The sequence below is a fragment of the Furipterus horrens genome, unplaced genomic scaffold (assembly GCF_987537825.1).
Source record: "Furipterus horrens unplaced genomic scaffold, mFurHor1.1.pri manual_scaffold_16, whole genome shotgun sequence".
NCBI classification, from domain to species: Eukaryota; Metazoa; Chordata; class Mammalia; order Chiroptera; family Furipteridae; genus Furipterus; species Furipterus horrens.
This window is the reverse complement of record NW_028327186.1, coordinates 10,381,393-10,406,803: the sequence shown is the minus strand read 5'-3', so window position 1 is coordinate 10,406,803 and position 25,411 is coordinate 10,381,393. Positions and strand designations below refer to the sequence as shown.

Here is a 25,411-nt window from a genome sequence, read left to right as displayed (position 1 = left end):
CTGAAAGCGGCCGCCGGAAACTCTCCCCGGCGCCCAGGGGCCGGGCCTCAAAGAGTCCGGGTTCCCCAAATGCCGAGAAGGCTGCAGGGTGGGCGGCGAGATCGCCGGCAGGAGGGTCCGTGAGGACATCGAGACGCCGAGGCTGGGGAGGGTTGTCACCTCGGTCAGCGTCGGCCAGGACGCGAGCCTGGGTCTGTGTCCTTCGGCCAGACCAACCGCTTGGCCACCCGGCAGAGCAGGTGCGGAGGGCGAAGGGGCGGCCCGGGCCCCCCTTTATCACCGTCTGCGCCCAAACAGAATGGCCTGCCCTCCCGGTGTGAGGCGACAGCTCATTTGGCTCTTCCCGCGTTGGGGCATATTAAGTTCACTTTCATTTGTCGGCATTCCATCCATGGTAGAGTGAATGGTGGAAGCAAGAGATCGCTAATGCAATCCCATTTAAAAGGCACCGGCAACCCCGAACTGGTAAAATCTTTGTTTTTTCACTGAATGATTTAGTTGGGGTGGAGTGGAGCACGTCCCTATATTGCAGAGAGAGCTGCAGACCGCAATCACCTCTCCAGATGACTGCCACTATGTATCAAAAGCCTTTGAAATATATGGAATAGTAGATTCAGCATTTCCAGTTTTAGAATTTATAATAAGACGACTGCGGATGTGTAAAAAGATTAGGCTGTGAGAACGCACATCTCAGGAGTGTTATTATATGGGAAAATGGGAAGCAAACTAATTATGCCAAAGTGAGAAATTGGTGATATCTCAGATGCACCGATCCACATGCATCTGGCAGATATTAAATAGGTATTAAAAATCACGTAGGGAAAGATTTACGGTATAGGGACATGTGCATGACATAGCTAAGTGAAAGGATGACACGAAGTATGTACAGGGAAACCACACATTGTAAAAATTGTTATTAGATACACCAAAATATGAATCCCTGTGTGCGGCAGGGTGGCGGCCTCAGGGTGATCGGCACAGGCGCCTGGAACCAACCATTGCCCTGATTCAAGCCCTGGCTCTGCTCATCGCCCAGGGGCCTTGGGCAAGTGTCTTCATTTGTAAAACTGGCATAATGTCAGTCTCCTTTGCGGTAAAACTGGGGCTTTTCTCTTCTACTTGAAAAAAAATGTGCTCAGGCAGTTGTTATGAATACAGAAGGACATGGCACGTATCAGAGCACTACCTAAGTGGTTTTTTAAAAGGTGGCCAAATACTATATTTTTCTTCTTAAAAATTTTCTAAAATAAATATGTATTAGTCTTGTAACCAGGGGTTTCTGTGTGTGTGTGTGTGTGTTTAATGTATTCATTTTAGAGAGAGACAGAGAAAAAAACATTGATTTGTTGTTCCATTTAGTTATCATTCATTGGTTGGTTGCTTGTACGTGCCCTGGCTGGAGATCAAACCCGCAACCTTGGCATGTCTGGAAGATGCTCTAACCAACTGGGCTACCCAAAGGCAGTAAATATACACTGAACTTGACCAAGTGTTTTAAGTGTTGAGAAGGGATACCAAAGAGAACTCTAAAACAGGAGAATGAGGGGATCTAGCTCTACCAACTATCAAACCCTACTATGATAGTATGAATTGACGTTATAGGGAGACCTAGTGAAATACCAGGGAAAATTTAAGTGTAAAATAATTTAATATATGATGTAGGAGCCATCATAATTTGACAGTGGGAGAAAAAATTGACAGTGGGAGAAAAAATCCAATAAGGACATTGGGATAACTGGTTAGCTATTTGAAATTAAGCAATTTAGTTATCTCACTTCATATTCTCCCACAAATTAAACACAGAGTGGATCAGAGTTAAATATAAACCAGATAATAACCACAGTGAAAGACAATGAAGTTGAGTAACATCTGAAAAGAGACTATCTTAGAAGCAATAAAAAAAAGTCACAAAAAGTCAACAGATCTATCTAAAGATTCTACATTTAAAACCAGTTTTTAAGAATGGACAAAAATGAATAAGTAAAAATAGAAAAGAAATTGTTAAAATATGGCAAATGGTTGTATTGAAAAATATAAATAATTGTGGGAAACCAGAAAGACCTACCCCCTCAGTAGATAAATGGGCAAAGAAACTGAGTAATAAAAGAGAAAATACAGCTAGGAAATGAACATGAAAAAGATGTTTAAGCTCACTATAAATGGGGAAAGGGCTAATTAAACTATTTTAAAAATTATTTTCACCTTATCAAATATAATTTTTTTAATGTTATCATACCCAATCTGACAAAGTAGCATGAAAACGGTCCTCTCCAGCATTGCTGGTGAAATTATATAACTTAGAACAATCTATTTGGAAAGCAATTTGACAATATAACAAGACCTTGACAAAAATGTCCTAGATTCTCAGTAATCTGACTCCAGGAAATCTGTCCCTAAAAAAATAACTCAAAAATATAGTGGGGGAGGGGAGAGGGGGGTGGCTGGATGAGATTGTGGGGACTATATAATTCACAACAGTTTTTGACATAATTATGTAAGCCCACCAAAAGGGCTAATTAATTACCCCTAAATTGGACAGCGATAGAGCTATTTATTAAATGGCAGCCAATCTTAAAAACAACTGTTATGAAGACCAGATAGCAACATGGAGAAGGATTACATAACAACTGAAAAAGGATTATCAGCCCTGGCCAGGAGCTCCGTTGGTTCGTGTCATCCTGATACATCAAGGTTGCGGGTTCGATCCCCGGTCAGGGCGCATGTAGGAAGCAACCAATGAATGCAGCCGTAAATGGTACAACACATCGATGCTCCCCCCCGCTCTCAAATCAATAACACATTTTTTAAACATAAGAAAAAAGAATGTGGACTTTGAAATCAGCCTGCTGGGGCTCTCTTTACTATACACCTGGTATTGAGGGAGCCTCAGAGCTTCAGTATCAGGAACCAAACGGGGATAATAACCTCGTGCCCCTCACAGGATCGCCGTGACGATTACGTTAGCTGTGGCAAGTTCTCAGCCCAAGTACTAGCACCAGGAAGCACTCAACAGTCCGTGGCTCCCACTCTTACCATGAGAAGCACCTCGTACGATGTTAGACACGTTAGGGGGCTTGACAGTTGTTAGTTCACACCCACATCTTTTTCCAGAGCCAAGCTAGAGCCCCATGCCACCAAGTCCCTACCTAGTCTTAGGACAGGTACATTTCCATTTCCGATCTCACATGTCATGGTCATGACCGAAAGGAAATGGCTTCCTGCCCACAGGGACCCTGCTTGGCTGGAAGGCTGTTTCCATCGACAATAACCCAGTCCGTGTAGAGGAGTCCTTTTCTGAAGATTTACTTGTTTATAAAAAAGGACTCAAGGTACAAAACAAGAACAGAAAAAGGTGTTATTAAAACAGGGGCCTGGCGGAGTGCGGGTGGGTCCGAGAGACAGGCCGGCCAGCCACACCTGAGCGCAGCATCCCCAGGAGGGCAGCCAGGGGGGTCAGGAGGCAAGAACCCCAAGATGCCAGAGAACCAGAGGCAGCTTCAGGGAAAGAGAAGGGCCCAGGGGACAAGGAGGCCTGAGCAGGAGAGCAGAGACCCCAGCACAGAGCACCAGGGAGGGGGCAGGTGTGGAAGGAACACAGGAGATACAAGGACTAGAAGGAGCCCGCTAGCTTCTCCTCAGGGCCAGTCCGCACGTGGGTGAGGGATGTTCCCAGTTCTGCACCAAGCCCACACCCAGTTCCTCTGAGAGTCCTGGGGTACTGGCTCACCACCTGCCTCCAGAATCCAGGCTGCCGTCAGGGCAGGGCCGTCAAGAAAATATCTAGGAAGGCCAAACTCACATTCCGGGAGGGCCCCGCTGCTTACATCGTGGTCGTGGATTTGATCCCAGCAGGGTTTGTTCAAAGCACGCTCCGTGGTGCTGCAGGGAAGCACCAGGGAAGGCTGAGTGGGCTGCGTCCTTGAGCCCTGGACTGGACTGGAAGTCGATGGCAGAAACTCTCAACAGCACTGGTGAGCCCCAGGGACACCGCACCTCCCAGGAACCTCAGTCGTCCTGGGGATAAAGTAAAGAGATGGAAACTGAGCATGTTTCTTTAAGTCATCAGACAACCAGGGCTGGACTGAGGGCCCCCAGGGGGCCCTTAGCCACCTGCTTCAGGGTCACCTCTTTACAGGTGGCCCTGGGAGCCCGCTGGGCCTCTCCAATTGTTTTTTAGTCCAACGCTCACTTTATTAAGACAAAAGGGAATCCAGAACCTCTGCTCTACCTGCCCCTGCTTTCTCCAGCAAAGGTCGTCACCTTCATCTCCAGGATAAATAGCCCATTTTTCTGTGACTTTGTTGGTAAAGCGTCCATTGGGGCCTTTTGACATCAATTCAAATCTTGAGGTGACATACGCTTTAGAAAAACATATCAGCTGGGAGTAGGCTGAGGCCACCAGGGAGCTGACACATGTCCCCAAAACAAAACAACAAAAAAACATCTCCGAAGTTGCCCTGGCGCTTGGGACAAAGGAGAAAACACTGCTCAGTCATTTGCCTGACCGCCGCAGCATGGCCAAGGCAGCCCCCTGGCGTGACAACATTTGGAGGCTTGGTATGAAGTCACATTGGTCCCCTCAGCTGTCCCTTCCTTCTGTCCTTTGCTTTTATAAATCTCTGGGGCTTTCTTGTAGATGGGCACAGTTCAGACCCACCACAAGAAAAGGGCCCATATCATCCGCCTTCACACCTTGAAGGAATTTTCCTCACGCTAACACACCCTCGGGAAGGCCCTGGAACTCCCCCAGGGCGGGGGGTCAAGTTTACACCGTTGTCTCCTGGCCCTGCACACAGCCACCACCCCACCTGCAGGACGAAACTCCTGCCAAGAGAGAAACCATGCCGATGCCCCAGCCCGGACCTACCCACTCCGCGTCCTCTGCCCCGTCCCCCTGCTCTCGGGTCTCCGCCGTGGCCCCCTCGGAAGACTTTCGGGCCATGATGTTGTCTGTCCAGGATGCCCCTGTCTTTTTATCACCCGCAAAATTACACTTGGTCACTGTTCCAGCTTCAAGTTTGGCTAATGAGTCTGAAAGAAGGGAAGAAGTTGAGTGGTCTCTCTTTGTGGCGGAAACACAGTGGGGGCGGGCCCATTCATTGGGCATCTCCGAGGCCTTCGGTTAAGCCATTGCTCTCTTCAGCCCAGGTTGACCCTGGCTGGGACCCCAAGGCACCCACAGGAATCATGGAATTGGGCAGCACCCCAGGATCCAGGGTGTCCAGGCTACTGGCCTCGGGGCACCTGTCCAGGGACTTGGAAATGAATGTCAAGGGGTTATGACCCCATGGAGGCCGGACCTGGCCTGCACCCGTGAGCTCTAAGCAGCAGCGGTGGCTGAGCCCCACCCGGGAGACCGGGGCCCACCAGCCCACCGCAAGGGCTGCGCTGCTCACCCAGGAACGGGCCGTCGCCTCGCGTTTTCAGCCGCACCCCGGCCCCCAGCTCCAGCTCCAGGGCCTCCATCTCCGACTCGGGCATCCAGAACGCCACCGTCTGCTCGGGCGCGAGGCCCTCCGTCAGGGCAAGCAGCTCGGGCTTGTTCACCAGCTCCTTCAGGGCCTCGGGCGCCAGTCTGTCCGTGTCCCCCTTGGCGTCCACCTCTGCAGGCACACGGCGCAAGAGGGTCACCCCGCTCTGAGAGCAGCCCCTCCGCAGCCCGCTGCGGGCTGAGCGCTTCGCAGGTTCACGACCACCTGCAGGCAGGACGGGGAACCCACCCTCCAGGACTCATCCAGGGCCTCACGGCAGAGGGGGTCCAGGCGTGGCCTCTGGGCCTGGCTCATGGTGGGTGCCTGGGACGTGTTCTGAGAACTAATGAGCCACGAAGAACACGAATGGATGCAATGACAGAGGGGAGGATGGGTCCCTGCGCCCTTGCCAAACCTCACAAGGGCGGACAACAGAGGTCCTTCTACCACAGACACCGGGATGAGAAATGAATCCCAAAGGGCCCAAGGACCAAACGAGAACTTCAACGGGAACGTGGAGGCCAGCAGGCCCCTGGCCTGGGCGCTGCACAAAGGCAGTCAGAGCCTGGAGCCACGTTCGTGGACAGTTCTGCTGGGCGGAGGTGCGCACCGGGATCCTCTGAGTGAAGGGGATACAGGAAGGCGTCCACCCAGGGGGCCCTCAGACCACACAGGGGCTGAAAAGACACTGTCTAGGGGCCAAGAGACCCCCAGAGACAAAGGCAGGCTACAGTGTAGGCGGGACGGAGCGGGAGGGCAGAGGCACCTACTGTAGGATGACATCAGGAAGCCCGTGTTCACCTTCCTGGTGGCGCTGAAGTTGGGCTCGATCTCATTTCCCTTGGGGTCAAACTTACGGCGATGGATGAGACTAGGCCGGACATACAGCACGTAGTAGCGCTCCTGGGTGGCAGGCAGAGAGAGTGAGGGGCTGCTCCCCCCTCCAAGGTATACACACACTCCCCTAGGGCTCCCTGCAGCCTTCCCCAACCTCACCCTCTACCTCGGAACCCCACCCTCAGCTCCAAAGATATTCAAGCTGCACAGATCCCCACTCCAATATTCATTCATTCATTCATTCATCCCTCCCTCCATCCATTAATTCGTGTGTTTAATAGAGCCCTTGCCACATACAATGAGCTATGCTAGACGCCTGTGAGAGGATGGGACCACGGCATGACCCCAACTCCCCCACACAGCCAAGGTCAGAAGTATATACAGACAACCCTACACTTGGATTGTCCACGGCCCCAAATGCCATGCAGCAGGCAAGGAAGCAGCTAAGGTGCCCTTAAAAGGTGCTAACAGGCAGTTCTGAGGGAGGCCAGCCACTGTGCCTCTTCCAACAGATGGGGGGCCTGCGGCAAACCCCAGCCTCAGCTTCCCCCGTCGCATGGGGACAACGTGACATCTGCTCCCTAGGGGTTCAGGGAGAGAACGAAGGAGCAAGCGCCGCAGAAAACACGGAGGGCGGAGGGCGCTGTGTGCCGGCTGCCCGCTGTGCCCATCACAGCAGGCGAGGAAAGGCTCCCAGGGACAGGGAAGAGGAAACCGCCTTCGGGAGAAACAGAAGACAAGGCCTTGAAGGCGGAGAAGCCTGCAAGTGCAGGAGTAAGGGTGTAGGGAAGGTCAGAGCTGAGCACGCACCCAACAGGCCGTTACCGCACTCTGACCTTGTCCTTCACGACGAGCAGTGGGAGCCACCAGACCAGGGGACAGAAGACTGAGCACACAGCCCTCCCAGACAGTCACTCATCCTGCCCACCCCAGCAAGGCACCCGACACTCGAAAGCTGTCCCATCAGAAGGCCCCAGGAGCTCTTCTGTGGGCCTGCCAGCCCCCTTGGCACCCACAGCCTTAGTCCCCAACCCCCACCTCACCCCTTCCTGCTCTCCACCCTCCCATCTCTGCCCCAAACATACCACCTGGAATCAAGGCCTGGACTGTCTGCTCAGCAAGAACCAGACCCTCCCACCTGTCCACAGCCTAGCACACCGCATACGATCCCTTTCCACTCAGTGGCCCCTTTCAGCTGCTCATCTCCCGTCCCACCTGCCCAGTGAGACCCCCTCAAGAGAGAAGGACCCCAATGCTTGGCACGGGCTGAACCAAGCACAGGGAGATGCCTTGGTGGGTGGGTGCCCCCCAACATCCTCACCTTCCTGCCATGGGTGTCCAAGATGCTGTGCCGAGACACATCGACCAGCTCTCCCTCCAGCAGGACACCGCGTCCCCTGCGGAGGAGAGCGAAAGGCGGGATCAGCGGGTTCTGCCAGTCCTCAGGGAAGAGCCACAATTTCGATGGCCCACGTCAAGAGTCTGCACTGGGACAGAAGCAACTCCCTTGTGTATCGCCTGTCTACCTGGGCCCCTGAGCGGGCCTGGTACTGAGCAGCCCCCTCCTCTGCCCTTCCCACATGGGTCCCAAGGACGGGGGCGCTGCCCAGAGGGTAGGCAGGAAGCTCGTCAGGCTGCAAGACCAAGCCGGGGCCCCTCCTGTAGGAAGCGCTCTAACCAGAGCCTCAGTGTTCTTATCTGCAAAATGGGAGAGTAACAGCTGCATCTCCCTGCTTCTATGATCGTGATAGATCCTGCACATGAAGGTGTTCAGTCAATGTTTCAGTGTTTAATAAAGACTCAAGTTTTTTATTTAACCATTTTAGGGGGGGTGCCTAAGTTGCTATAAAATATCTTCCCTGTTCACCTGTTTGAAAGCCTACTGTTCTCATGGGCCACAGGGCCCCCCCACGGAAAGGAGCCGCCCCGCTTCCTGATTCCAGTTTTCATGAAAACAGAACCTGTGGGCTTCCTTTTCTGGAACCACAGAAATGGGAGGGGAGTGGGGCCGTCCTGTGACAACTGTGCCCCTGGCCGCCCCCTCAGCCCTCAGTTCTTCAGTGTTTGTCATTCCATTTGTTCTCACCACCTCCCGTCCCTAATGGCAGGCCTGGCCCTTCCATTCCCCCCACCTCCCCAGCCGGGGCTCCTGGCTTCGGTCCCGGCCTGACACTGTCCCTTCTGGAGGGGGAGGGGAGGGGGAGGGGAGGGGGAGGGGGAGGGGGAGGGGTGGGTACAGCCCGTGCAAGGTGCTGGAGCTGACAGCCACAGGGGTGGGGGGTGGAGACAAAGTTCTTGAGAACCGAGCTCTGTCTTCCGAGCCCTGTTTTGGGGTGGAGACCTGACCCTCTCCCAAGGCTCTGGGAGAGAGCAGGGGTGGAATTAGGTGCGCTCCTCCGGCTCCAAGGCCCGGGGAGCGCTGGGGGAGCTTTGGCACCCCCTGCCTTTCCTCCCACCCGCACCCCGGCCGGCGCCCTGTCCCCGAGCCGCGCGGGAGGCTGGGCCGGGGCCCCGGGAGGGGCTGGCGGGGTTACCGCTGGTGGGCGGCGGGCTCCCAGGCCCCGTCCAGCCGCGCGCTCCGCACCGCCTTGTTCCGCAGCGCGCTGTCCTGGTAGATGCGGCTCATCTCCGCAGGCCGCGGGGCGGGACGCGGGACCCGGGACTCCGCGAGGGGACGCGCAGGGAAGACCAGCCGCGGAGACCGGGATTCCGGCGGCAGATCCGGGAAGGGCGCGGTGGCTGCGGAGTTCCTGGGCGGGACTTAAAGTGGCCGGGCCTCATTCCTGCCCGCAGGACCCGAGGTTGGGCGGGAGGGTGGGGGGCTTCCGGGAAGACCCTGGGCTGGGGCCTCAGCACTTCCGTCCCTTTCTGTCCCTCTTCCTATGACCAGAGAGAGACCCCGGCCCCAACACACGCCCAGAGGAGAAATCGAGGCCCAGAGATCCTGTAGGGTCAGCTCTGAAAGAATGGGTTTCCAAAGACAGGAACAGAGAAAAGGGGAAAACCACTGCCCTGTGCCAGGTAGGTCCTCAGGGACAGGGATCGGTGACAGAGGAGCCTGCTTGGGAGTCAGATCAAGGACTTACCACGGTTTGGAATCCCCGGGTTGTGAAGCACCTGTAATGCAGGAGCAGAAAACAAACAAACAAAAAAATGGCTCGATTAAAAAATGGACAAAGGCACCAAAAAGAGATTTCTCCGAGGAAGACAGCAAATGGCCAACAGTCAGTGAAAGGCTGCCCAACGCCCCTCATCCTCAGGGACCTGCAAACCAAAACCACAGCGAGCGGTCACCGCGTGCCTGCCCGAATGGCCATCACCAAAAGGACAAGCGTGAGCGAGGAGGTGGAGGGAAGGGAACCCTCGTGCACTGTTGGCGGGATGGCAGATGGGCGCAGCCACGGCGCAAAGCAATACAGAGGTATCTCGGAAAACCAGAAGCAGCCCTGCCTGAGGATCCAGCAATCTCACCGCTGGGTATTTACCCAGAAGACTTGAACTCAGGACCTCCAGGGAACACTGCGCCCCTGCGTTCCTGGCAGCATTATTCACATCAGCCCAGACGTGGCAGCTGCCTACATGTGCATCACTGAGTACGTGGATTATAAAAGATTATAAAAGAGAAAAAGGTGGTATATGCATACAATGGAATATTATTATTCAGCCTTAAAAGGGAGGGACACCTGGCCACATGCAACAACATGGATGAACCTGGAAGCAAAGGACACCAGACCCAGAAAGACACAGACAGCAGAAACCCGGCTACAGGGAATCTAGAACAGTCAAAGCCATGGAAGCAGGGAGAGGAAAGTTGGTTGCCAGGGGCCAGGGGCCAGGGAAACAACTTAATAGTCAAAGGGAACAAAGGTTCAGGTATAAAGAGGGGCGAGGCCTGGGCAGCTGCTCTACAGCACGGGGCCCATGGTTAACATGCTTAAGTTTTTACTGAGAGGGTTGACACTGCAGCATAAGCCGTGGGGAGGGTTTCCTGGGTGTTGACTTGTCTCCAGCCTCTCAGGTTGTACACACTGAATACTCACGGCTTGTTGTACGTCAGTCATACCTCAATGAAAATGCTTTATAAAACAAACTCAAAAACTCCCCAGGCTGGTCACAGGCACACGGCTGGGGGTCCCCCTCCTCTTCCCTCCTGTGGTGCCAACTGTCCTGTCAAATGGCACCAGGTCATGGCTGCTTCATAGGGTAGCCACGAGCCACATGGGGCTATTCAAATTTAAATCTTAATGAATTCAACTTTCACCCCATCTGGACGATGGGCAAACCAGGCGCCAGCAAGACAGGGAACTTACAAGAATAAGCAGCCCTGGCCAGTGTGGCCCAGTTGGTTGGAGCGTTGTCCCCGAAAAGTCACAGGGAAGGACACAAGCCTAGGTTGTGGGTTCAGTCCCCAGAGGCAACTGATCAATGCTTCTCTCCCTCTCCCTTCCTCTCATTCTAAAATCAATAAGCATATCCTCAGGTGAAAATTTCTTTAATTAATTAATTAAGAACAAGCAAACACTTTTAAAAAAGGTTTTGATTTTTTGTTTCCTAAAAAGTGTGACTCATCATGGGGAAAATAACAGGACTTGGTGGGAATTTCTTACCCATATTTGTAGGTTACTGACGTTTCTGTGTTGAGTTCCAGACCACCAGGCACAGCACAGAGACAGCTCAGGCTGGGGGCCCCTCCGTTCCACGCACGGGGTTACAGAGGCCCCAGCAACGTGTTCACAGGGGCACGTGGCTTTGTCCCGTCTTCACAGGGAAGGCCCTTCGGGTGCCATCCGTGAAGGTCACTGTCTCTTTTTGCCTGGAATTCTCCTCCATCCTGTGCCAGATGATGTGAGGGGCCATGAGCACGGGCCGCACGGAATAGGTTTACCTGGTGTGTGGTCTCTCCCACCTACAACTCCGTCTTTGCCTTTGGTTTGGGTGTCAGAGTGCCCTAGCGTCCTCCATGCTGACTCACCTGGTATTGGGCACAAAGGTGGGGCCCCAAGGAGCAGGACAAGGGGTCCTGTCACAGTAGAAGCGTGTCCTGCAGAGCCTGGCACTGAGGCTGCGTGGGGACTGGAGAAGAAAGCAGATGGGAAACGTACACAGCCTGACCCCGGTGGCAGGAAGTCCCGCCCCTCATCAGACAGGTGGAACTGTAAGCAGCAGACTTGGTTCTCACCAACCCTTGTCAAAATCGAAGCTCTTACAGGACTGTCTCGCTACAGCTGTGTGTATAATTATAAACACAGCGACATTTATTCTTCTCTCTAATGGGCATCGGGCGACGTAGAATTTATCAGGATCCTGGCAGGGCACAGATATGTACCGGGAAAACAAAGGCAGAGCCTGTACGTGCGAGGAGTCTGAGGTCTCATGCGTCAGATCACATTGTAGCGTATCTGACACATCTGACACATCTTATCTTGACCAAGGCTGGTGGTTCCAGAACGAGAGTGTGAAATGCCACAAACGCAGTGAAATGACCTGAATCACACACACACACACACACACACACACACACACACACACACACGGCAGAAAGCAAATGGCACAAAACAAAGGAAGCACTCAGGAGAGAATGTGTAACATAAAATAAGATGCCAGAACAGGAACGCAACCTATCCATCATGTGACATCAATACATGCAAACAGGGCACGCCTTGTTTGGAAAGCAAATCTGCCATGCGCCTTTGTGTCTGACATTGCTTCGTGCCACATCAGAGCCTCTCCTCCTCACGTATCCTTTGACATCCTGTCCCAGCCTCTCTGTCGTAGTGACCACTCTGCTTAGGCTCCAACAGGCTGTACGCAGACGCAGAAGCCACCCTCCGTGCCGCACCACGTGGCCACACTACACCACTTGCCCCGCTGAGACACCTGGTCCCAAGAGTCTTATGGCAAGACTCTCGGGATAGGACTGTGAAATGGGATCGCCTATTGTGCTGATGGCAAAAGGGACATTGTTGCTAATAGCAAGTGGGTGGTGATAAGCCTTGGCATCAAAATTATTAAGGTTTCTGCCCTGGCTGGTGCGGCTCAGTGGATTGAGCGCCGACCTGCGAACCAAAGGGTTGCTGGTTTGATTCCAAGTCAGGGCGCGTGCCTGGGTTGGGGGCATGCTAAAGGCAACCCCACATTGATGTTTCTCTCCCTTTCTTCCCCTCTCTCTAAAAATAAATAAATAAAATCTTTAAAAATTATTAAGGCTTCATCACTGGCTGTTGGGCATGAGGCGCAGGTGAAATTAAGCTGGAAAGGGAGTGCCGGTAGCACTTGATTTGCATGGATGCCATGATAGTGGTAACAAACGTTGAGTAAGATGACTTTTATTAAAAACACTGGAAATCTTGCTAAAAAGTAAGTGATAGGAAAGCCCTGGCTGGCTACCTCAGTTGGTTAGAGCATCATCCTAATATGCTAGGCTTGCAGGTTCAATCCCCAGTCAGGGCACGTACAAGAATCTACCAGTGAATGTATAAATAAGCAGAATAACAAAGCAATCTCTCTCCCTCTCTCTCACCCCCTCCCTCCCTTCCTCCCTCTCTCTCTCTCTCTCCCTGCCTCTCCCTCAAATCAATTAAAAAAAAAAAATAGATAGGATCAGGGTAGCTAACAACCAATTGAAGGACCTACAGACGCCATGGGCATTTACGGCAGTCCTTACGGAGACTCAGATCTCCTGTAGCCTCAGGGAAAACTGCAAAGAGCCAGGCTCAGCAGCTGACTTGGAGGGAGACAGAGCTGCCACCAAAGGCTGAACGTGCAGCTCTGACAGATGTCCTGTCAAATCCAGGGCCTCGCTGGGGAATGACTAGCGCCCTGGGGTGGGGACATTGGGTAGGTGGATGAGCCTGAAAACCTTGAACCCCAAATTCCCCTGAACTCTCCTGGCCAGCAGACACAGCCCTTCCTCTACTTTGTAGACATTGTGGGGACCCCCCTGGAAGCAGGTGACTTTGCAAGATGTCATCTGCCTAAGCCCTGCCTCCAGTCACCACTCACGGACTCCGGGCCCATAACTAGAATTGGTTCTCACCACCACTTAGAGGATCAGGTTACACACCCAAGGAATTCCCAACACATGGCTGCTGTGGGGGATCAAGAGAAGCCACAGGGCCGTGGACCTGAGGTGAAGGACCAGGGGAGTGAAAATAAGGCTGACTGCAGAGAATCTATCGACGCGGGGCATTGCAGATCAGAAATATTTTTTTAAAGATTTTATTTATTTTTAGAGAGAGGGAAAGGAAGGGAGAAAGAGAGGGAGAGCAACATCAATATGTGGTTGCCTCTCACGCGCCCCCAACTGAGGACCTGGCCTGCAACCCAGGCTTGTGCCCTGACTGGGAATCGAACTGGCTACCCTTTGGGTGGCAGGCTGGTGCTCAGTCCACTGACCCACACCTGCCAGGGCCAGATCAGAAATATTTGAAAAAAAAGTGTTACTTTGTTGCTGACGTGTACTATTTAGTTAGGCCTATGAGGGTTGTATCTGTGCTGAACATGTACAGACATTTTTCCTTGTCATTATTCCCTAAACAATATAGTGTCACAGCTATTTACATAGCATTTACATTGTATTAGGAATTGTAAGTAAACTAGAGGTGACTTAAAGCAGACAGGAGGAGGTGCTTGGGTTATATGCAAATACCACAGCATTTTATACAAGGGACTTGAGCATCCTCAGATTTTGGTACCTGCCGGGGAGTCTTGGACCCTGTGGCCCTGGACTCCCAGAGATGACTGAATTAATCCAGCCCTTCCTTTATGCCAGGAACTGTCCTCGGTACTGGAGAAACAGCGGTAAACAGAACAGCTCAGATTCAAGCTCTCAGGAAGCTTCCACGCTGGTAGAGGAGCCAGGCCATGAACAAATAAGACAACCCAGAAGCGAGGTCACTTCCGACAGTGGTGTAAGCTAGGAAGGAAACGCGACAGACACGGGAGAGGGACACACTGGAGGCAACGAGTCTGCTTTAGAGCGGGGGCTCACGGAAGACTTCTCTCAAGGTGCCACTTGAGCTGAGGCAACAGGGTACAAGACGAGGACCGGAGGCAGGAAAGAGCTCACAGGGATGGGGGCCACAGACGCAGGTCCAGCCGGAGTGTGGTGGCCAGGGGAGGGAGCAGCCCAGATGACGTCTGAGCGGCAGGCAGGGCTCAGAAGTTGTATTTTACTCTAAAAGCATGTTCTCAGGCCCTGGTTGGTGTGGCTCAGTTGGTTGGAGCATCAACCCACAAACCAGAAGATCACAGGTTCAATTCCCGATCAGGGCACATGCCTAGGTTGCGGGTTTGGTCCCTGGTTGGGGTGCGTGCGAGAGGCAGCTATCTCCCTCTCTCTCCCCCTCCCTTCTCTTAAATCCATAAGCATGTCCTCAGGTGAGGATAAAAAATAAAATAAAATAAAGATGTTCTCAGATGTACATAAATGCACTTCCTCCTGCACAATGTGCTTCTTTACGTACATAATATTTCTGGAAGGAGGAACAAGAAGCTGATGTGGTGGCCTCAGGGACCGGGGCTCCAGGGCGGGAATGTTTCATAGCGTATCCTTTTATGCCGTTGGATAATTTTACCATGTACGTGAATTACTTTTTCAATTAAAAACGAGTTTATTTTTTAAACTGTGGTAACATGTTAATATTCAATCTCAGTTGTAATCAGAGAGATGCAAATTAAAACATCACAGAAATAACGTTATTTTAGGGAGGACTGAAAAACTAATAAAGCTCCGAGTTGAGGAGGATATGAGAAAAGGAACTCCTGTGTTGTTTGTATGTTTTATTCATGACAATGAGCATGCACGGAAGCCATGCCGTCCACAGTCACCAAATACTGGCCGATGTTTGTTCACCTCTAGGTGCTCCCCCTGACCCCGCCGCAACGAGTCACAGCCAGAGCTAACTGCCTTCCTGAAAGGTCGTTTGAAATGCCATCTTTGTCAAGTCCTGTTTAAAAACCACATGGCTACTCTACTTGCCAACATTTCTTGTTTTGTTTTTTTTTTTTATCCTGGTCCACTCGTGTGTCCACGCAGTTCTCTGAGATTTTCCAATCACTGACAGGGCTAGCTCCCCTTTGTCCTTCTTAATTTGACCTTGGTTTTCCCTCTTGCACTTATTTTTAAAATACATTTATTTATTTATTTATTTATTTTATGGAAGGGGAAAAGGGGATAGAGAAGGAGAGAAATGTTGATTGGCTGCCTCTCGCATGCACCCCAATGGGGGACCAAACCACCTGCAACCCAGGCATGGGCTCTGACTGGGAATTGAACCGGCGACCTTGAAACCTTTCAGTTCACGGGCTGATGCTCGACCAACTGAGCCACGCGGGCCATGGCTCCTACCCTTATTTTTATAGATGTATCTATCTCTTCCAGACCAATCAGAGCCCTTGGAGTGACAATAAACCTTTAGGATGTAGGGCATAAGGATGCTGGCCTTCCCAGGCAGGCTGCTCTCTGCCCAGTGGGAGCCTCCACGCGAAGGCACAGTCTGAGTGACAGCTATGTTAGGCTTTGTTTTAGATCTCTGTACTCACTGTAGAAAACTTGGGAAACACAGAAGGGCGCAAAGAAGGAAAATCACCAAGACTCCTCCGTTCAAACTGACTATCGTTAACACTTCCGTGCACTGCCTTATATTTTCACATATCGCTGAGACCTTCCAGTATGTACACATTTATTCCCTGATTCCACTTACTGCATAATTAGTTCACAAAGGTCATTTTAATAACTGGGTAAAATGACACTATCTGCACGCAGACTAACTTGCTAACCGCTCTCTCACTGCCGTATATGGAAGACGGGCCCCAGCTTCCCTTCTCACACACGAGCAGGTCTCAAAAGGCGACGCCACTGTATGTGGGGTGTGACGGAAACCTGTAGCTCTTTCACTGATTCTGGTTTTCTCACATCCTCGCCTCCGGCCAGTGTGGGGAGAAAAAATTACCTTTTAAGTCTTCGTCCCATGCAATAGTCCTTACAGGCAAGGTTCAGTCTCTTTAAGAAACTGGGGTGAGTCTTCCACTCCTGTCCAGATGGTGACTGGGAGTGAAGCAGACGGAGCGGGAAGGACACGCGGGGTCTCGGGCTGAGGGTGTGCTCAGGGCCCTTCTGAATCTGGGGTGACGTCATATACGGCGATCCTCTCCAACAAGTGCAGGGCTCCCTCTCTGCCACGCCAGGATGCCGCCCACACACGGGGATGCTGCAGGGGCTCAGATGCAGAAACGTGGCCCCTCCACCTATGCCGGGGTGGCCGCCTCCAGGAGCTCCGAGCGGAGAGACGCAGGGCCCTCTCCATCACAGGTGTCACTAGCGTGGGTCTCAGTCCCCCCAACTTGCTCCCCTCCTCCTCCTTCACGTGCCCCAGGGCTCTGTCACATGCCCCTCCAGTGCCAGCCAGCAAGCCGGTGGCCTGCCTTTCAGAGCGCGATGATTGCCTTCTCCACTTCGCGGGGAGCCTGCAGCCTGAGTCCTCTGGGCTTGGCTGTTGACAGCCTATAGAACAGGCTGTTGCAAGGGTGCCTAGGACCCAAAGAAAATAATGCAGGAGCGCTTCTTGTAAGACAGACACCCGATTTGCAAGACTGCTGTCTGGCTGCGTGATGCTATTTTCAATGTCAGAAGCTGGGTATTAATTCCTTCTTTCTCTCCTCACTCGTTCTATAATTTTGCACTTCATGGAAATGAATGCCATCAGTCATAAGATGCAGTGTTATTTTAGGTACTGCCAAGGGGGGGGGGGAAGCAGGCTGCCAATTAAGTTAGGAACAATGCTTTCCTATCACTTAAAATTTTGGTGTGTACTTACTGAGAGAGCCCTTTCAGGCTTCTTCAGACACATTTTTATCACATCTCCCTCCTGTGCACGGGTAAAGAAGGCAAACCGCCATGCAATGAACTGGGAAGTGTCCCTAAAGCTTCTTCATGGAAGAGACTGAGGCAGGAAAAGGATTCTTTGGAATCTCTTCTCAACTCAGAGTTAGTGAAGGTCAAGTCTTTCTCCTCAGTGCTGCCTGTGCCCCAAGAGTGTGGTTGGCTTGTCCCGATCCATGTGGCTCAGGGGGTTGGGTACGTCCCGTAAAGCAGAAAGTCGCCAGCTTGATTCCTAGTCAAGGTACATGCGGGGGGTTGGGGCTCATGCGAGAGGCAAACCAATTGATGTCAATGTCTCACGGATGTTTCTCTCCCTCCCGCCCCCTCTCTCTAAAAAGAAATAAATAAAATCTGAAAAATAAAAATAAGGACAAGAGTTATTGACTCTCACCCCAGGGACTAAGAGATCCATCTTCCACTGCCGCTGGGATTCCTTTCCAAATTGCTGACACCCGTCCTGTGTCTCCGCAGCCTTTTAAAGGTCTTGCAGGTGTTAACATGTTTTCTGACCACGTGTGCACACATATGGAGCATGACAACCATACCAAGACCGTTGCCTAGCCAATAGCTATTCATTGCAGGACACACCCCAGTTGCAAAGCAATGATGCATGACAGGAAACCTGAATATTTCCCAGCCCCGTGTCTCCTCTCCCACCTCTAGGCAGGTGGACGCTTCAAGGCAAATGGAAGGAAAGTCATGTTCTTGGAAAGACTCGGATTTCCCAGTTTGACTGACAATAGCAAGAATCAGGGCTGGGAACACAACAGGTCTGGAAGTCACTCAGAGGCCGTTGGACAGGTCCGGACCAGCCGCTCGCCAGGACTTGACAGCAGGCTGGCCCATTCCCACCCAGTGAGTCACCCTGCGGTTGGCAAGGACTGTGCTGGGGACTGGCTCTTGGGGCACTGAGCTGGGCCACGGACAGTGAAGCTCAGGCTGAGCAGCAAACAGCAATGCACCCGCAGCTAAGTAGTCAGATAATAAAGTTATTGTTACAGAAAATTAAAACGTTTATTCTGCCACCTGCCCCTGTCTCGGGGTCCCAGCCTTATAGCAGGCTTCACAAGAGACCCACTGCACAGGAGGCAGCGTTGTCCTGACTTGGCATGGTCACGGTCAGGGTGGTGCTGGAGGGGGATCCTGGTCTTGGAGGTGCTTGTCTGGCTCCGGACTTCCAGGCTGCCTCTGAGTTACACACCAGGGGCCCAACCAGGGGCCAGGGCTGGGGGTGCAGGCTTGGGCCAGGACCTGCTTTCTCTATGCCCGTGGGGTGGTCCTACCTTCATTTTTCAGACCCTCTCAGTTCCCAGAAGTCCATTATGCCGCTGTGTGGGCAAGCCCAGCACAGGGGAGCGGAGTCTGCTGGAGTCCGTTACGGGACACGCCTGCAGCACCGGCGCGCCCAGAGTCTTCTGCCAGGGAAGCGGGGCTCTGGACGAGCTCTGCAGTGTCCGTGGTCCTACGTCCCCTGGCCACTTCCACCCTCACTAGCTAATCAGCTTCTTCCGTGAGTAAGTCCTGCTGATGGAGCGTCTCTTGGAAAATGCTCGGCTGAAGGGTGATTCCTCAGCTGTTGGGTGCAATACATCCACGTCCTCATCTAGAAAAAGGCAGACGCACAGGGGATGGCTAAGGACGCAGCCAAAGAAAATGGGCTAGGACTGCGGACGGTTACACAGGAGGCCGTTCTCCCGCCTGCAGCGCCGTCAGGCACACTCAGTGAAGGACCTGCTGTACTGCAGCCAACCACCTACATGATCTTTCTAAGGTCTGCGGGCTCTTTTGCCATTTTACCTGCTTTCTATCGTGGTCTTGAGGGAAGAGACCCATCAAAGGCTCCCACCTCCTGCACTGCTCTTAAGATCTGGAAAGACAGACACCCTCCAACCCGTGTCAGATGGAACATACAGAAACACGTGGAGGAAATGGCCAACTCTGAACCTGTGTCCAGAGTCCAGGGACTACACTGTGTGACCTTCGGTGTCACTGACTCAAGGACCTTAAGTATTCTGGTAGGATCTTGTTGGGTTTCTGTTCAAATACACAAGAATTCTAATGTGGCATTTCCCGAGGGTGGGTGTAGCGCCAGTCTGCAGGGACAAAGCTGACTGGCCCGTAATCACAGCCCTGAGTCCTCCCCGATTCAGCTGCCTGGCCCTGAGCTATCACCCAGGACCTGGCACCAATTACCTGTGGTGCCCTTGCACTTCGAGGAGGATGTCTTCCCTGGTAACAGCAGAGGAGACTGGGTCAGAGCCTGGAGCCCGCCAGCAGACAGGCCGCCTCGCGGGGCACGGCTGGGCGGTGGAGTGGACCCTATAGAACGACATGCGGTCAGCACTGCCCTTCAGGCCCACAGAGGAGCCTGAGCCTCCTCAAGGCCTCCCGGCCAAGCTTGGTCGGTGAACTCACCTGAAACCAGTGCCTCGTCACCCCCCACAGCAGAGGGCTGCACTGTCGTCCTTGGGGGCCTCTCCTTGCTCTGACTGACCTCTGAGTCTTCTCTCAGCTTGTCACAGACCCTCTTGGCTTCACACTCGGCCTCTTCCTCAGCAGAAAGGAGTCTCTTCCTGGGACCCAACCCAAACTGTCCCCAGGAGGCTTCCTCAGCCTTTGACACCCCGTCTCCGGGAGGGGACTGGTCTGGCAGCTGACACACCCCCTCAAGCTCGAAGTCCCCCAGGAGGGGAGACATGCTGATGCTGAGTTCGAGGCTGGGCTCCTTGCCCTCCGGCCCAAGCAGCGACTCACCTGCAGAAAGGTCTGTGCCCTTCCCTGCAGTGGTGGCGCCCGGGCTGCAGTGTGCCCTCTTCCGGCGGGGCCAGTCCTTAATGGTGTCAGGAGTTGTCTTCCCACTGTGTTTGGGAGATGGTGTCCAAGGAACCCCCACGTCTGTCTGAAACGGACCAGGGGTGCTGGGGGGGCAGCAGGTGGGAGTACAGGACCGGCAGATGTAGGTTTGTCTGCTGCTCTTTCCAGGGCTGCTGTGTGAGGGGCATGGGCAGGGGAGTGACAGACAGGTGGCTTCAGGTTTGCAGGACTTGCTGCCCCTGGGCACGCCAAGACCAGGGGGGACGCTCTGGGCCCTCCTTAGGGGTTTAGCTTCTGAACGAGGGCTGGCATCTCTCTTTTTAATTCGGAGCTTGGGTAGGCCTGAAGCTTGCATCTCCAGCTCCACCTCGTAGGTCTGCGGCTCGGCAGGGGCTGCTGGACGCTGCGCTCTGTGTCCAGAACAGGGCAGCATGCAGGGCGGTGTCGGGGGAGAGCAGGGCCCAGAGCGAGGAGGAGATAGGGGGTTCCCAAGGGGAGACAGAGGCCTCTCATTGGCAGCCACCGTCCCCAACCCCGCCCCTACAGCCAGGGGAGCTCTGCTTTCCTGGTCCTTGGCGCCATGGCACTCAGCTTCTCCCAGGAGAGGGAGGTGCTCCGAGTCCCCTGAGATGAACAAAGTACAGGAACAGCGCCAGTCACTGCTGAAGCCAGGCCCAAGGTCACGGTGCCTTGCAGGAGGCTGAGAGGAGGGGCCTACGGCCTTTCGGCACTTCCCAGTGTCGGTGACAGCAGCAGGGTGGTCAGTGGCGCCAACTGCAGGAGCAGCCCAGGGGCTGGGCTCACCCCCGGCAAAGTGCCCCTGTTGATTGGAGGTCCCCCTGTCCCTTCTTCTGATCTGACGAGGGCGCAGACGGGGCATGACTTTGGGGTTAGTACTGTGAGAGGCTCTGTGGGGGGCTGGAGGAGGAGGATGGGGGGGAGGCGCAGCTACGCTTGACGGTTTTTGGGGCGCTTTCTGATCCAGTTCTCTAGGAACAGGAGACTCTGCCGGAGATTTCCCAAGTGGGCGCTGGGAAACACCACAGTTAGGAGAGGGCAGGGGCTCCCCTGGAGACACCGGTGGGGAACACATCATGGGTGTGTCCCTGGGTACCCCTGGGGTTCTGCCACCTGTGACCTTCTGTTTCTGGGCTGGCTCCTCACCCTGAGAGGTTCTGAGCACACAGGGAAGCTGGTGTTCCTGGTAGGGAGGGGTGCCCACGGGGACCGCTGCTGCTCGGGGGGGCGACCTAAGAGACCACCTTCTGGTACTCACACTCCCAGGCCTGGTGTGGGAGGCGGCCAGCCCACAGGTGCTTCCTGGACTGGCATTCTCTGCACGTGACCAGGGAGAATTCTGCAAAAACCCAAGTGGCTGACCACGTGGCCTGGTGGGAGTTCTGCATTTGTCCCCAGGTGGAGAGGAACCTCTTTCTGGCAGGGCACGTCCTTTCTGTGCAGTGACTTTGGGCGGAGAGGGCGGATCGCAGCTACGCGCCGAGGAACCGTGAGAGGCCTGGAAGACGGTCTGTCGAGCGAGGCTGCGGGTCGCAGGCGGGGTCTGCGGTGTTAGTGGGAGTATTCTGGATGGAGCGTCAGAAGAGCTAGCAGATTTCCAAAAACTCTTCGTAGGAGTCTGGCAGGAAAGTGCTCATGTAAGTACCTGATCACGAGGCCCAGCGCCCTTTCCGGATGGCTGTAGGAACCCCGAAAACGAGGAGAAAGGCCAGTGGGAGACTATGCAGAGCGCACGTCTGTCCCAGCACACTAAGTGTGAGTTTCGTAGCGGGGGTAGAAATGCACTTTGACCCCCCCGGTACTTGCAGAGGTGAAGGCATCTCTCTGCAAGGGGCCAGCTGCTGAGCCTCGCCGCTCCCGATGGGCCCCCAGACGCCACAGGACCCCTAAAGACTGGGACCACCACCTGCCCCGGAGAAAGGACAGGAACGTGGACAAGCAGCAGGAAAGGCAGCGGCACCACACAGAGACCGGCCCAGAGGGGCCGCACGCGCAGGTGAAGGCCATAAACGGGCCCCTCATTGGGCCGGCCTGTGCATCCACGGCCCCGCCCCGGCTTCCCTGCGTTTGCAGGGCTCTGACCAATGGGAGCTGCTTCACTCCGGGCCTATATAAGGTGGTGGGGTGACGAAGGGCTGAGTTTACTTTGTCGAGCGGTCAGTCAAAAGGCAGCAGCCCCAGCTCTGACGCCGCCAGTGAGTGTCGGAGGCCCAGGGAAGCCAAGGCCGGAGTCTGGGGGTCTAACCAGCGCGGCGAGGCCCGGCAGCCGGCCCAGCTCTCACCCACACACCCCGCTGTCCAACCTGCCAATGGGTGGGAGCCTGAACTGTCGATTAGGTATATCCCTCCCTTCTCCGACATGCACCCACTCTACTTCTGCCCTGGGTAGGGTAGGGTCATTCTTAAATAAAAAAGAGAGGAGGCTATGCCAGATGCCAGTGAAAAAGTGCAGAAGGCCAAAACAGTTTTTAACACCTAACCGCGACTCGGACCCGAGACCCCGGGCCTCCCACTGTAACACCCAACCGTGATCCGAACCCGAGGCCCTGGGGCTCCCAGGCAGCCGCTTAACCCACTGAGCCAAACCCGCTCTGCTTACTACTGTACGGTCCAGAGGAACTCTTCAGTACCCGTCAGTACTGTAGCCAGCTGCGGCTCCCTGTCTGTCTCTGTGCTGGGAATTATATATAAGTGTAGGTCACTAGGTACATTGTAGGGTTGGGGCTAGGGGGCTACGGTCAGGGTCTGCAGTCGGGGTCGGGCTTAGGGTTAATAGGCTTATCTTTTCATCGTTAATAGGCTTGGCATTAATAGGCTTAGCATTCCTGTTTTCCCCTTCCGTTGCCTACGTCACTCTACTTCTGCCATAGGTAGTGTAGGGTCATTCTAAATTTAAAAAGAGAGGGGGCTGATGACAGATGTCGGTGAGAGTTCCAAGAGGCCAAAACAGACTGTAATACCTAACCGTGAATCGAACCCGAGGCTCCTAGGCAGCCGCTTACCCCCACTGAGCTAAATCTGCTGTGCTTGCTACTGGAGGCTCCAGAGGAACTCTTCAGTTAATCTGTCAGTTCTGTTGCCAGCTGTGGCTCCCTGTCTCAGTGCTGCCCTCCTGTGGGAAACTCTGGGAATTACATCTAAGTGAAGGTCACCAGGTACATTGTAGGCTTAGGGCTAGAGGGCTAGGGTCAGGGGTTGAGGTCAGGCTTAGTGATAACAGACTTATCGGAAATAGACTTAGTGTTAATAAGTTTAGGGTTAATAGAGTTAGCTGCTACTGTGCGCTCCAGAGGAACTCTTCAGTATCTGTCAGTCCTGTTGCCGGCTGTGGCTCCCTGTCTGTCTCAGTGCTGACCTCCTGTGGGGACCTGTGGGAATTACATCTGTAGGGTTAGGGCTAGGGCTAGAAGGCTAGGGTCAAGATCAAGGTCAGGGGTCGGGTAAGGCTTAGGTTTAATAGGTTTACTATTAATGAATTGAGGTTTAATAGGCCTAGCGTTAATAGGTTTATCATTCCTGTTTCTCCTTCCATCGCCTACATTTTTTCCTTTTTCGTTCATGTCACTACAGTACTGTTGTCTGTTCTGGCTCCCTGCCTATCTCTGTGCTGCCCTCTTGTGGGTAACTGTGGGAATTACATCTAAGTGAAAGTCCCCACTTGCCTGCTGTGGCTCCCTGTCTGTCTCTGTGCTGCCCTCCTGTGGGAAAGTCTGGGAATTACATCTAAGTGAAGCTCATGAGGTACGTTGTAGGGTTTAGGGCTATAGGGCTATTAGGCTAGGGTCAAGGGTCGGGGTCAGTCTTAGGGTTAAGAGTTTTAGCATTAATGAGCTGAGGGTTAATAGGCTTATCTCTTTATTGTTACGAAGATCATCTTTTTATCGTTAATAGGCTTATCCTTCATAGGCTTATGTTTTTAACGTTAATAGGCTATCTTTAATGGGCTTAGCGTTCTTGTTTTCTGCTTTCATTGCCTACATCCTTTCCTTCTTTGTCGTGCATGTCCCTCTACATCTGCTATAGGTAGTGCAAGGTCATTTTGACTTAAAATATTTTGGGGGATGATGACAGATGTCAGTGAGGAAGTCCAATAGGCTTCCTGTACTTTACTTAAAATTGGACCGGAGGCCAAAACAAACTGTAACACTTCACAGTAATTCGTACCCCAGGCTCTGGGATTCCCAGGCAGCCATTTACTTCACTGAACTAAACCTGCTTGCTTGCTACTGTATGCTCCAGGGAAACTCTTCTGTATCTTTCAGTACTATTGCCGGCTGTGGCTCCCTGTCTCTGTGCTGCCGTCCTGTGGGAAACTATGGGAGTTACATCAAAGTGAAGGTCACCAGGTACACTGTAGGGCTAGGGCTAGGGCTAGGGCTAGGGCTAGAGGGCTAGAGGGCTAGGGTCAGGGTCAGGGGTATGGGTAGTGGTCAGCTCTCCCTAGCTCCCTACTCTAGTTCACCCCTTGAACCTGCCCCTTAGTTCCCCAGTCTACCTCTCCCCCGGCTCCCCTCTCCAGCTACCTGCTCAGCTCAGCCCTTAGTTCAACCCACTGGCTCCCACACCAGCTGTCCCCTCAGCTCCCCGCTCTTTCCGGCCCCTCTGACCTCCCTCTCCGCTCTCTCCACGCTCCCGCTCCCCATCCCAGCTCAACCCCTAACTTGCTCCAAGCTCCCCCTCTATCTCCCATCTAGTTCCTCACTCAAGCTCACCCCACTAGCTTCTCTCTCTTACTCCCCAGTCTAGCTACACCCGTGGCTCCCCACTTCAGCTCGCCCCTCTCACCCGTTAGTTCCCCATACTGCTCCCTGCTTCAGCTTCTCCCCAGCTGCCCAGTCTCCCTTACACCTCTAGCTGCCCCCCAGCTCCGCACACTAACGTCCCCTTGCGGCTACATCCCACTGAGACTAGAACAGGCGAGACTGGAGGCGGCCAGGCTAGACCATGCCAGACTAGAGTAGACTAGACCAGAGTGTGAGGTTGGCAGGCAGGCCTCTCTCACTAGTGCCGGCCGCGGAGCCAAGGCAGGCTATGCTGTGCTAGGCTAGGCTAGACTAGGGGAGTGTGTGATGTTTGTAGTTAGGCCTCTGTCTCCAGAGTCAGCAATGAAGCAGTAGAGAAATGTACTACCTTATAGGCTGGAAGCATCCTCGAAGCCAATTCGTTTCTTGAAGGCCTTGTATCCTGAGCTGAGTCCTTTTCCAACGGACTGCCCATCTGAGACACTTCCCCCAAAAGAAGCTTTTGTGGAGACTGAATACTTTGGATAGTAGAATTTTGTCTTCGGTCTGCAAGTCAAAAAAATTTAGAACATTTAAGTCATTTTCAGTTTCTCCCCTTTGAACAGGAATAGAACAGCCAGTGCATATGGAAATTTAAGTCAATTATT

At 53.4% G+C, this 25,411-nt stretch overlaps 2 protein-coding genes and 1 long non-coding RNA gene across 3 annotated transcripts in view; all 3 read right to left on the bottom strand.

Annotated features, from left to right (window-relative positions):
* Nucleotides 1-3,287: 3,287 nt before the first annotated feature.
* ARPIN (actin related protein 2/3 complex inhibitor) lies at nt 3,288-9,021 on the bottom strand. Its single transcript, XM_090263748.1, has 6 exons — nt 8,843-9,021; nt 7,630-7,705; nt 6,242-6,374; nt 5,397-5,603; nt 4,868-5,031; nt 3,288-4,014 (listed from the first exon to the last, which is right to left on the bottom strand). Exons 1-6 carry the CDS (start codon nt 8,932-8,934, stop codon nt 4,006-4,008), a joined length of 681 nt encoding a protein of 226 aa, XP_090119874.1. The 5' UTR covers nt 8,935-9,021; the 3' UTR covers nt 3,288-4,005.
* A 903-nt stretch (nt 9,022-9,924) lies between these two features.
* LOC149992083 (uncharacterized) lies at nt 9,925-11,712 on the bottom strand. The gene is made up of 3 exons (XR_016508488.1): nt 10,916-11,712; nt 10,619-10,763; nt 9,925-10,475 (listed from the first exon to the last, which is right to left on the bottom strand). It is a non-coding gene; the product is annotated as an uncharacterized LOC149992083 (long non-coding RNA).
* Nucleotides 11,713-17,054: 5,342 nt separating this feature from the next.
* Nucleotides 17,055-25,411, bottom strand: part of TICRR (TOPBP1 interacting checkpoint and replication regulator) — a 33,010-nt gene continuing 24,653 nt past the window's right edge. The window contains exons 19-22 of the mRNA XM_090263750.1: nt 25,153-25,310; nt 19,606-21,640; nt 19,384-19,509; nt 17,055-18,793 (exon numbers count right to left, since the gene is read on the bottom strand). Of these exons, the coding sequence (XP_090119876.1) occupies nt 18,681-18,793; nt 19,384-19,509; nt 19,606-21,640; nt 25,153-25,310 (2,432 nt within the window). The 3' untranslated portion in view covers nt 17,055-18,680. The remainder of the gene's footprint in view (nt 18,794-19,383; nt 19,510-19,605; nt 21,641-25,152; nt 25,311-25,411) is intronic.